The sequence below is a fragment of the Apostichopus japonicus genome, chromosome 3 (assembly GCF_037975245.1).
Source record: "Apostichopus japonicus isolate 1M-3 chromosome 3, ASM3797524v1, whole genome shotgun sequence".
NCBI lineage: Eukaryota > Metazoa > Echinodermata > Holothuroidea > Aspidochirotida > Stichopodidae > Apostichopus > Apostichopus japonicus.
Window position 1 is genome coordinate 23,711,246 of NC_092563.1, and position 13,367 is coordinate 23,724,612.

General features: G+C 37.2%; 1 protein-coding gene across 35 annotated transcripts in view; it reads right to left on the reverse strand.

Annotated features, from left to right (window-relative positions):
* The window catches only part of LOC139965540 (piezo-type mechanosensitive ion channel component 1-like), a 139,551-nt gene that overhangs the window by 98,844 nt on the left and 27,340 nt on the right, over window positions 1-13,367 (reverse strand). For 25 of the 35 annotated variants that reach the window (XM_071968011.1, XM_071968008.1, XM_071967991.1 and 22 more), the window contains 3 exons: window positions 10,163-10,597; window positions 4,576-4,744; window positions 3,974-4,027 (listed from right to left, as the gene is read on the reverse strand). In XM_071968011.1, the coding sequence (XP_071824112.1) occupies window positions 3,974-4,027; window positions 4,576-4,744; window positions 10,163-10,597 (658 nt within the window). Of the gene's footprint in view, window positions 1-2,091; window positions 2,107-3,973; window positions 4,028-4,575; window positions 4,745-10,162; window positions 10,598-13,367 lie in introns of all 35 variants that reach the window. The other 10 variants (XM_071968021.1, XM_071968019.1, XM_071968000.1 and 7 more) reach the window with 5 other exon arrangements.

A 13,367-nucleotide genomic window follows, 5' to 3' on the forward strand; every position in this document is an offset into this window, starting at 1 on the left:
ACTACACAGCATACTGACGGGCTGTGATGAGTAATTAGCCGTTACTATTATTCGACTATCAACCATCTCCATTCGTTATCTACTAGTTGCATCAGGACTAAATTATACAGCAGTGAGGCTACTCAAGAGAGAAACCTGGGGTGGATTTTCACAGAGTTGACAACAGGGGCAAGAGGCTAACCAGGCGGTAATCATTCGGAAAAGAAATCTACGGCTGTCCATGCCCACGGCAACCATATGAGTAGTATGAGTGCTATAGTGTGGGATATTTTGCATATACAACTAGGCTAGCCTAAAAACTGTTTTACCTGACAATAGTATCTATTTCACTTGCAGTAAAATATGTTCGATACTTTGCGCTACCCAATTTCTCACTATAAGCACATCTTGCGCTGATGTAGCAAAAATACTAATATTTTAATGCTTTTGCAATCTGTGAATGCTGCCAAACAGCTCTTTCTTTTGTTTCTAGGAATTAGTCATTACTAATTAGATAGTTAATGATCATACCAAACCGAAACCGAAACTTATAGAAAACAAGTGCCAATGGGAACCAAAAGGAAATCATCTAGTAATATAATAAACTGCTGTTCAAAGGCTAAGTTAGCGCGAGAACACCGCCGTTTGCGTTTTCTGCACGAAAAAAGAAAATAGTTTGTTGTTTTGTATAGAAAGTTTACTGAAACTATTCGTTGGAGGTCTTCACAAATATTAGATCACAATATACCTGGAGTTCATGTGACTTTATAGGTTGCAAGAGCCATTGATTCGCCCTTTACTAACTCCTCTCTACCACCTGAATACATCAATACAGTACCTTACTGTACCTTTCCTCATACAACAATTATTAACAGGATGTCAGTATTCACCAGGCATTAATTAGCAATGCAACCAGATGATAATGCTGCAACTGCTGAGAAATTTTCTATTGTTTTCTCTTTCTTCTAGCAAATGTGATATATATATTAAACCCAACAAAGATTGACATGTTTGTTTTATGTCACTTGCCAAGGTGAAACCATGAAGAAGTACAAATGACACACAGATCCCTCCACACAGGCACAAATAAAAAAAAAAAGTTAATAGAGAAAGAAGATTCCAATGAAACTAGAAGCAAACGTAACCACTGTTTGTCTGAGAAAGTAAAAAAAAACATGTTTTTGAGAGTCAACTGACTGTTACACTTTCACATTCTCTAGTGCTACACTTACACAGACATGATGCCCTCAAGTTATTGATACTTTCAAAATACTCCTTTTAAGGACACTAAAATGTACAAACACCTTTCCATGCACCCGATATAGTTTTGAAAGAATGACAGTATTGTCCAACAATTTTAGCCCCTCGATCTTAAGACATCCACTTAAAAACTTTACTAAAGATCCCGGCCATCCAACCATATTTCCAGACAATTAGAAAATAAAATACCTCTGTGAGAGAAATTGACTTTTGAATGACTGTGGAGATAAAACATGTTTCTGACCATTCCTTGACATTCTAGCATATTTTAAGGGTTAAAACCTGGGCACCAGAAGTCAGACAATGTTTCACCATACTGATCCTTAAAGAGGCTAAGAGAAAATGATCTGAAAGCTCATAGTGGTAACTTTCTCTATGACAAATGGTATACATAGAATTTAGAAACATACATTCATGTTTGTCATGACATGAATGTAACCAGCAGAGACAGATATGTGAGGTCATAAACCATTCTTGAATTTTACCCTCACCAGCAGCAAAAAAAATCTGTTTCCTTGCCAGAACTTTTTGGAGGGCAGTTAGACACCATATTTGATAGAAGGGCTGAGTAGGATATTAGAAAACTGCTCATTTACTGAATTTCATGCATGTTCATTGTATATTGGCAATGCTTTGCTTAATACCTTCCCCACTCCTCTTCTCTGTTAATGTTTAACCATTAAACCAAACTCCCCAACTAAAAATCAGAACAAACTACCAAAGAAAACAAAAACACCATCAACTTCCCCGTAAACAAAACAGGAACAATCAAAGTTTCCCGCCAAAACAAAATAAACACAACGCAGCTGAATGGGAGAAGAATAAGAAGGAAAAAAAAAACTTGGCACTGACCATCAAAGGCTCCAACTGGCGGGAGTCATAAATTCAATAAAATTGAGCAAAACCGTAATTAATACAACAATGTTCATAGAAAACATAAAATTTATGAAATTTAATTCTGGATAGGATGGCTAACATAAAGGCTACACAGTTTCCTTTTCTAAATCTCAAAATTGGATTGTTCGGGATTGTTTTACGGGTTTCAAAGTTTTAAGTATGAAACCATGACACCCTCATACACAAGTTCATCCATCATACAGTATAACCCCTTCCAAATAGTGTCATGCTTTGGTGGGATTATTCGGAAGTATCCAATTTTCTGGAGGGATTGAAAATTTTGCAGTCTAATTATCAAACCCACCTACATGATTTAACTTAATCGTAACCACGACATCCTACAAGCCAAGTGAAAACATTTTAGTTTCAAATACTGGGACAATTTAACAGAGCATTAAATAACATGAAATACTTGGAAAACTCAAAGCCACTCCTTTCATCATGTAAGTAAACGACTGAACCTTGTTCACATTTTTTTTAACCTTTCTTATATTAGTTTAATTCCTTTTCTTAATTCGTTAATTTTGCTAATTTGACTATGTTACTCCTTGCATTACTCTTATGTATTTACTTTCTTTGTAAAGCGCCTTGAGCAGTGACTTTTCTTTACTGATTTGGCGCTATATAAGTCTCATTTATTATTATTATTATTATTAATCTATTTACTTTTTGCTCTAGTCCCATGTAAAAGTGCTCTGAGATGTCCCTTTTTGTAAAACGCTATAAAAAATATAAAATGACGGTTATTTTGTAGGTATTTCTGTACATGCCTTCCCTCTCTCGACAAGTACGTATCACAGTTCATTTCAAATGAAACTAAATATATATGATGAACTGCAACAACGTGCATCGGGAACAAACCAACAAGATATAAACATCTGTGCTTCTTTAAATAAACTCAAAGTCTCTCTTTATCTTGACCTAATTTTTCTACCAGCAAAACTGCAGACATACAACTAACATAGTCCTACTAGATCACATTGTAGACCAAAAAAATTTCATAGTTTTAAGAAATTGGAGGCATTTGATGAGCATCATCCTATTGTTTGTTAAAACAGAGCCAAATTTTGACTGAATTATTTTTTTCCTCTAGGAAAAATGTTGATCATGGAAAGTCACATCCTCATTTTTCATGCTCATGAAAAAAAAAATTATCTTTTATTTTTCTGGTGAAAGTTTTGTTAATATGTGCTATGATGTATGAGGAGCAGTTTGCTCCGCTTACTCTGTGTTTTGATCCATGAGTAAAGCTACCGCATATTTTGAAGAACGCACAAGAATATCTTAAACAGGTGGTGAAACAAAAAATGAAAGATAATGCTAGAAAGAAGAAAATCATGATAGTGCCTTAAACTTGTCAAAATCAAGCTAGTCCATTGCTTGTCAAATTCCCAAAATTTAATGCAGGGATGCTTTTCGACACAATACAAAGTAATTTGGGAAGTTATCCCGCAAATTAGATCATATGAAGTTCAATACAATGGTTCTCAAGGGTGGACAGATTTGGGGGCACAGTTACTCCTTAAAACTTTGCTTCAAATTTGAGAAGCTATCTACACGCAAGGCTCACTGAAAGCCACAGATAGTTGTCCACAATCAGTGCTGGAATTTAGAAATACGCATTTGAGGTAAAGGGATCGTTAGAGTCTGAGGAAACTGGCTACGGAAGGATCGAAAAAATTAAAAGGCTTTGACAAGTTTCGTCACCTTGAGAACAATAAAATATGCGGTAATATAAGGAGTTTTTGTTAATACGATAAAAAGCGACTACTTTTAGCGGTGCATGGAAGCATTCCATAGGAGAAATTCTGAAACGTGAAGAATTCCAAAAACTTACCCCATTGGCTTTGCCATTTTGTGCCTCATTTAAATTGGTATCATCTCCTTTCTGCTGAGAGTTTAGGTAAGTTTTGATACAATTTATTTGACCGCCCCATGCAAATAATTACACGGCAATTACAAGTCAAACAAAAACAAGTTTCCATTTGGTAGTAGGATATGCCTTTAACAACACAGCAAGCGATATCACTAACTATACATAAGGGGTGGGGGAGGGGGATGGAGAACTTTATCACAGTTGTTATTATCTTTCATGACCATCATAAATGCCAAAATCCTTCTTATTGGAAATCTATAGCACCAGGAAAAAAGAAATGAACTTGACCAATATATTCCATTTTTTTCTTTTCATCTTAAATTAGTATTTTAAGTTGACTTTGATGTTTTGGGACCTTGTCATTTCCAAGAGTTTCGCTGCATATCAAATCAAATCTCTTTTGAATCGCTCGTTTTGGCCGTGTACTGTACACGTACAATTTATAAATTAACTTTTATTATTAATTTATATATGTATACATCTATCATATTTATAGATACAAACATGATATCTGTGAAGAGAAGATGAAGGATGAGCAAGAAAAAAAACCCGGGGATACTTACAGGTCCATCCATCCACGATCGAACTTGAAGGCCCACGTACCAATAAAAGAGAAAGAGGACACCGGGGTTCGCATAAATCGGCCAAATCTGTCCTTTCACGAAGGCCATGGCACGTGGATCTACACCTGGGGTGCATTCTGCGTCCACGATACTAGTCAAGCCGACCAACCTGTGTGTGAAAAGACGTCAAGAAGAGAGTTGAGAAGATGAAATTGACGACGTGGAGGATGCACCAATATTCATCTTTCGGGCAACGGTAAATGATCACGGCTCAAACATCAGGTTTTTCCTAATCTGGAACCAAAAAAAACGACTTCCCAGAAACTGAAGTTTTGGCCATGTCCAGAAAATTCAAGCTGGTCGGGAGCTTTTTCTGGATGTCGCATTTGTCAGCGGCTATTAACGTCTTTGATTAACTTTTTCTGAAATCAGTTTGGCATCAAACGATCCATTTATTACAGGTTCCCAGATTCTTGTGTGTTAAGTCATAGACTGTACAGCCCACTCACTAGTTATGCAATTTGACCCCTTCTGTACACCCACCCAACCCACCTTCACCCCTATATGACACTTGGTCTTGTTTTCCTTTTCTTTCTCTTTTATTAATCAATAATGCATTTTTTTGGGGGCATTTTTACTGTTTTCTTCACATCCAATACGAGTGACTTCTTCCTCCCCTTTATACGATATTTCAATAAAAAAACTTATAAACTGACTTTTAATATTTCAAAGGTTAACATTTTGATGGAAACTATGACAACTTCTCTGTATGTTTTCTCTCGTAGTTGCTCGTTAAGTCTTTCCTTCCTACTACTTCCTGTTTGTTGCTCTCACCTCGACATTAAGCACTTTTATTTTCCGCTCGTGCACATTGCCCAGGGAAGGTTGTAATTTAACATTTGGCTCAATTATTTTTATTACACATTTTGTTCATGTCATACAAAAATTTTTTTTAATTGAATTGCTTCTAATTATGACATACTTCTGCAGTCATTAGCTTAGATTCATTAGAATAACTGGATTGTACATGGTAATTAAGAAAATTAACAACTCCACAGAGGAATAATGGAGGTTTCAGGAGAAACAGAAGGTACATAAATTGTGAAAAGTGGCTCAATGGAAAATTGTTTTCAATTTGTAGCCAGGTAGATGGGAAAGTGCTAACATAGAGAGGAGACAGGTAGATAGGAGAGGAATGCAGTAAATCCCATGTAAAATTTAAGCACATTTTTATTAGAATGTTGAGTTTGCAGGGGGGGGGGGGGTGCAGGGGTAAGGATGGGGTTTATATCTGCTATGTAATTATATTCTCAATCCCAATTTTACTATCCTCCTCTGAATGAAAACCCCTGATTATGTTATTCAGAAATCAAAACAAAGAGTGGATATGTATTATATAAGGACTTTAAGTTTGCAGACACTTCACTCTACACTGACTATCCCCTTTAACTTGTAACAAGCCATAATTAATTTAGAAGAAGACATTCATCTCATCCACCAGAGTGACAATTTAATTTTTTGGATTGGGTTATGAAGATTAGAAACGTGATACTGTTCACAGTCACGATTTTGGGTGACAATCTTCCATAGATCTTGTTTGATGGAGTCCAGACGCTTCATTGGCAGTGTTTAGAGAAAACCATGTTGAATTATGTTTTTATGCTTTTAAATGCACACTAGTGGGAACAGAGAGATGAAAATGATGCTTGTTTGTACAGGCTGTTGCAGCTGACATTATTTGAGGAATAGTCCTGTTTTTCTGGTTTTCACCAGTTTTTACTGGTTTTTCCTTACAATTCAGATCCTAGCAAATACATTAATCAAACTTTATACTGTGTATAGTTGATATAATTATGCATGGTATCATTGCTATTTTGCAGTTTGATTGTGAAACTCAACTATAATTGAGCTTTTAACAGTCATCTGGTCAGGGGGGTAGGAAGCTTCAAAAAAGTGGGGGGGCACAACATCAGAGGGGCACTTTATCATTCCACAAATACCACTCGTTATGCTATAAACCGATACACACCGGCCATATCAGGTTAAATATATATGTGTTAGTATGCTATCAATACTATCATGGTGCATGTGAATAATTAAAATAAAATATTAACTTAACAAAGGCTTAAGATATCCAAAAAGACAGTTCTTCATCAAAGGGGCACATTTTATTTGCCAGTAGGTCATATTTGCTATTTTGGAAAAAGTGGGGGGGGTACGTGCTCCCAGTTCCTACCCCCCTGCATCTGGTAAAGATCAGCTTTAAACATAGATGGAGTGCACGTGGTGAGAATTATAAACGGTCTGTGGGGTAGTTACCCCAGAATTTCACTACAAAATAAAATATTGCCCAGAGGGGGACAACAAACTGTAGTTCATATATGAATACAATGCTGTTGTAGTAGAATTAATTATTACACTGAGGAAGGGCAGGACTATATTGTACCCACTGTTGCACTGAACTATCAACATTCATACAGCTAACTCGTGAACAAAAGACAAAGTTTCACAAATTGAGGCAGAACATTTGCCTTTTTTAGCAGAATCTGAACAGATGAAAGGAGACTATGGATAGTCACATGGAAACCTCCCCCTAGCCCCCTTGCCCCCATCCCACCGGGCCCCGCCCGTCCTTCTCTTGTTAAAACTGCAGTCTTTTATGCCTCAATTTTGTTAATACTACCGCTGATCTCTTCACTGTCCTTTGAGTTCATTAAACCTGGAAACTTGGACACCTTAGGTATAAAGTTTGGCTATTAATGATGTATAGGTATTGATATGTTTTTAATTTCTGTTTTGCCTACACTGTCACATTGGGAGCATTACTACCATACACTGGCTAACATAGACAGGCATACAACAGAGGCATTGATGAGCTAATTAAACATAGCCGCCCTTAATCCAAATTAACACATTGCATTTGCAAACTAAGTCTTCCCTTGCTATAAATGATAAAATACATATTTGAATATTTGATGGTTTCCTATCAATAGCATTTGCCCATTTTTTTTTTTTTTTTTGCTATCACCCTCGTCACAAGTAGAAGACTGCCTTTCACAGCCACGTTCCAGTTCTCATCAGGCTCACTCAAGCTGCTTTGAGAAATTTGTTTTCCGTTCAAATGTTTTGGACCTTCTCCCAGATAGTAGTAACGATCCTCCAAATTTCTGACATTGAACAACTAACAGCTCAGCCAGAAGGCTAGAATAGGAACCTCTACTATGTTAGTGTGGTAGGTCTCTACCTAGGGTTGAAATACATTTTGAAAATTTTCCAAAATTGTTGTAGCATTCATTCAACGAAGCAATAAAGTAGGTTTTGTTCAAGGGTATTTGATGAAGACAAAACTCATACTGCAAATAGATCTGCTTTAACCTAAATTTCCCAGAAATTTCTTCATGATTCACTTGTAGATAGGGTCAGTTCCTCCACTGATAAGTGAAGTCATAAATATTTTTTTGCTTTTCATATTAATTATTCTTCCTGTTCACATATTTATTGACTCCTCTTTGTAAATTTTATATTTATACTGGAATGAATGAATGAATGAATAAATATGATTTCAACATTATTTATGACTTGCTACTAAAAAAATCATTCCCATCCTTCTACTACTAGTACTTTATCAGTCAACTCTGTATCAAAGTTCAGCTTGTTAGGAAGCTGTCTGTTACCGACTATTCCTGAAAATGCTGATAAAAACTGACAGATCAGGTTAATACAGGTATTAAAATGATAACATCGCCAAGATATCATTTACGCGTGTATCATCACTAATGAAACAACCAACGATACCTAATGCACTCAGTTAAATGAGGCTTTCAATGGGAAGCTACCAGCTTCCATAATGGTTGCCATGGTGATCAGGCATTAAGCACACTCACTGACATGTTATGATCTGTTACCTGACTATAACTTGTATGGCATCAAGTGTGATTCAGATTATTTTGGTGCAGTATATTTTAAACTTGATCTTTAGCAGACAAAAAAGTGCATAACGGAAAATTCTTGATGGTAGTTGAGGCCTAAACTGCATAATTGTCAGTGTCAACCTGTTGCTGTGAAAATTTTACATTGGGTTATCCTACGCTATTTGGCCATACTTCATCCTCCTGTACATTGGTGAAATTCAATATTGTAGTTAGCAAGCTGTCAATATACGCTACCACGGTAACGAAGGTCAATTATCTGTGATAATTCTAAGGCAGGTCACATTAAGCAAATCCTTGAGTCAGCTGATATATTTGATTTATTAATAATAAACTGGTGATTATAAACAGGTATGCAGTTTAACCATTAAAAACCTCTGTTAGCATGGCTTTAATTTAAATACCAACTTCAGTTAATAGCAGGCATTAACCACGGTGATAAATGGACAGGTATCAAGACTATCACAGCTTTTAACACAAAGCATGGATACGTGTAAACACCATAGCAAGAGTACTTTGATTGACTTATTTCTAAAGACGACAATACTGTATCAAAATCTGTTGTGTCACAGATACTTTTAAAAGTTAATGAAGCTAACTTATAAAGCAATATATTAATTGGTCAATTTTTGACTTATAGTTTGTTTTTTCAAGCCTGTTTATTTGACAATATGACAATACTGTATCTAAATATGTTGTGTCACAGATACTTTTTATCATTAAGCAGTGATAAATGGACAGGCATTGAGACTATCACAGCTTTTAACACAAAGCATGGGTACGTGTAAACACCATAGCAAGAGTAATTTGATTGACTTATTTCTAAAGATGACAATACTGTAACTAAATCTGTTGTGTCACAGATACATTTAAAAGCTTTATGAAGCTAACTTATAAAGCAATTTATTAATTGGTTAATTATTTTACATATACACAGTGTGTTTTTTCAAGCCTGTTTATTTGACAATACCATAATACTGTACCTAAATCTGTTGTGTCACAGATACTTTTTAAAAGCTTTATGAAGCTAACTTATCAAGCTATTTATTAATTGGTTAATTTTTTACATGTACAGTTTTTTTTTTCTCAAGTCTGTTATTTGTTTGCACTGAACTGATACTTCTTCTACTTGCTTTCTTTTTCCATCACATAGCTGACAAAATTCAACCTATTTTTCAGATGCAAATGTGGAGTTTACTTTTCCACTTGAAAGCTGCTATTAGCACTTTACCAACATTTTCATCCTCTCCTTTGTGACTTTTGTTTGGGCTCATCTTATGTATACTATTTCACTAGCCTAATACAAATGAACCTACTCATGAATAATCATGAGCTCCTGATATACCATGTCGGTGCATAAAAAGACATGTCGATAATTATACCTGTCGCTTTTGACATATTGAAACCTCCAAACAAATCTCCATCAAATTTAAGTCAAACCTTCCAGTTAATGTATTCAGTACCCTGCAGATGTGCAGATAAAGGTTGATGATGAAGATTGTGTTTTGTTTGTTTTTCTTTTCTTTTCGTTTTTTCAGATTCAAAATATTAATTATTCTCATTCTTATTTTCAGATTCGATTCAGATGATAAAGTCTGGATGAAATACTTGTTTCACCTCCACTCTACACTTTCGAACTTGTGAAAAGAGATACAAACCTTGCAACAAATTCGCTGGGGTCGATTTCCTCCTGGAAAAACTGGAACTGGTACAGATAGAGGAGAATGATGTGAGCTCCACTGTAGATGAGCCATACTAGTTGGAGGACATTAAAGACCCTACCCCAGGTCATATAGAGGGCCCACCAGGTAGCTACTATCAGAAGACTCAAGAAGTAGACAGAGGAGATGGCCGATGGGACGATGATGCCCGCAGCCGCCAAGAGGGCCATGGTGATGAAGCAGGTGATACCCTCCGCTACCTGGCTGTGTTTCCGCGGGCGTCGTTCCATGACCACACCCTGTCGTTGGACATCGTCGGGAGATGGTCCGACCAATTTCTTGCTCGCCACGAAGATGACGATGGTGAGGAGAAACACGACCGCATCTGGAGCCACCAGACGGAGACCGTCTACGAACGTCACACCGTCCAACCTGGGGAAAGGGAAATTGAAGGGAATTTGTTGTAAGTTTGTGAATGTAAGAAATATGGTTCATAATGTTCCCCTGGTTTGGGCCACTATATCCCAGTTTGGGCCACTATCACAAAGGGCTATTACACAGTTTGAATGATCATAAATAGACAGGAGGAAGGATGGATGGATGGACAGACCTGATAGATGTATATGTTATTATCATGACAGATACTACATGCTCCAAGTTAACTTTCAATGAGCTTAACTTGAACAATGTAAAAGAGAATTTCTTCTCCAACTAATGTCAAAACATGAATGATCTTAATGTAAATTTCCTATGTGAAGACTTCGCAGATGGAAAAGAACAATATGAAAGATTCCAAACAGGCCCGGGGTGAAAGGATCACAGTGAAACCCTTCTTTCCTTATTCTTTAACCATGTAGCAATGCACACTTGCAGTTCATAACTCTTCACAGACGATTAAAGTTTATCGCGATAACAAAACGCAGTTCTAGATGCACATCCGGTTCTTCTTGAGACGGTAAAAATTCTTCTTTCGACATTTGCGGCTCATCAATAGTTGCAGCGCTTGGTGTTATAATTTTCTCCCACATAATGCTCTTACTTACGGATCAATTAACTAAAGGGATCTCAATATGGAATATATTGTTTAAGCCAAGGAAAACACATCACCATCTGAGGTGGCAGTATGTACAGCAGTGGCAGATCCAAGGAGTTGCCATGGTAACTGACCCCTTAACCTTATTAAGCCACACCTTGATATTCCAAATACCTGTAATCAGTGCAACGAAATAATCCCTGTAATTACAAAAGTTTCCAATATAGGTAAAAAGCAAGGGAGGTCAGCGAATCAGCAGAAACTTGTTGACAGGATGGAATGCCACACAGATGGCCTCATTAAAGACCAAATATGGAGGCAATTTTTGTTGTTGAGATTTTCCATTAATTTAGGAGTTTACATACCCATAATCAACATGTGTCAAAAATAATCTTCGAAAACCTACTATAACCCATCAAAAACGACCACGAAAATGGACATTTTGGGTAGTCACATGACATGAACCTCTGGAATGTCTGAAAACAGAGATTGACCCAAAGGAGCCTCTGGTCACCGTGTGACGTCAAAGTTTGTATACCGCGAAAATCAAACGCTGATATAGGCACTGTTTGTACACAGATAGCGAACAATTGTACTGTTTTTGACTTCCAATTTCGAGCGTTTGAAAAGCTGTTAGCTTAAAACAAGAACACATGAAGGTTAACAACAAGTTTTAAGACAATTATAAGCAGAAATTTTAGTTAAATTGCTTATTTTATTAGCAAAATTTCCACTCAAATGGAGGCATCTTTTACATAGCGTAGCGTCAATAGGTCCGTACGGTACAATATACTTACATAGTACTTACTCGTTTTAATATCCAAAAGTATACAAACACAGAAAAAGTATCCTGTCAATAAACAAATTTAGCAGTGAATATCCTAATCCACGTTTCTTGTTCAATCCTGGGCGAAAAACTACCGTGAGTCTGTGTAATTCCATAGAGTTAGGTCTAGGTGAAACAGGCCTTGACCAGTACTAACATCCCACAATCACAAGACAGTCACTAACGAAATAAAACGTCCGATCGCTACATACTACCGTTTTTATTCAACTCCTTGGACCATGCAGATGTTGAAATATACAGAACGGACAATATTACACATGTATCACGAACTCACGATACTGGAATCAGGTGCGTATCCAGGGGGGGGGCGTTGGGGGCGCGCGCCCCCCGGGTAAGAAAAAGAGGAGAGAAAAAAAAAGAGAAGAAAAAAGGAAAAAAGAGGGGAAAAAAGGAAAAAAGAGGGGAAAAAAGAGGAGGAGGAGAGAAAGGAAGGGAAAAGAAAAAGAAGAAGGAGAGAAAAAGGAGAAAAGGAGGGAGTAGAAGATAAAAGCCAAGACACCGGGAAGAGAAAGAGGAACAGTGACATCATTACAGCGCTGAACCCTATCATATACACATGGCCGGGTAGCCAGTGACGGATCGAGGATTTCGGAAGGGGCGTGCGCCTCACCCTACTCCTTACACCGACAACTCCATTTTTGACGTTTCTATTTTTCCTCTCTCACTAATGTATCTATAAATATATATATATATATATATATATATATATATATATATACTATATATGGTCTATCATAACGCGTGTGTGTGTATGGACGCCTTAAACATTATTGTGCTATGAAACCAACTGTGGCTGGTCTCGAACTCGACCGAGTCGTCGGGGAACATGACGCATTTCGGGAATGGGGCGACCGCCGCCCCCCCCCCGAGCATATTTTTTTTTTATGATATCGCTATAGTAAATTCGAAATAGAAAATGCTTAGATGCAACTTACAAGGCATGGGAAGTGGCATTTCCAGCGATCTGGGAGGCATTTTCGGCCAAAATTTTCTTGTACGCTTCGCGGCGCTACGCTTAGATAGTTCGCCTACAGGCTTCGCCCTCCCTTGGCAAATTATTCGCTACGCGCCTGTTCGAATTTGTAGAGCAAACAGCAGATATCACATCATATCAGTGAGATTGAAAATGGCGTTTCAGGATGAACAGCCTCAAAAACTGTCTATGTGTGTAGTCAAAGGCGAAGGAGCCCAATTTGATTTGGGGAGCTGTAACGACTTGCCCGAAAAATATAACCAACATTTTCGCGCGCTCCGTGCGCGTTCAATATGTTAATGTCAATATCATATAAGCAAGCATCGGTTATTACATCGCATGCCATCAT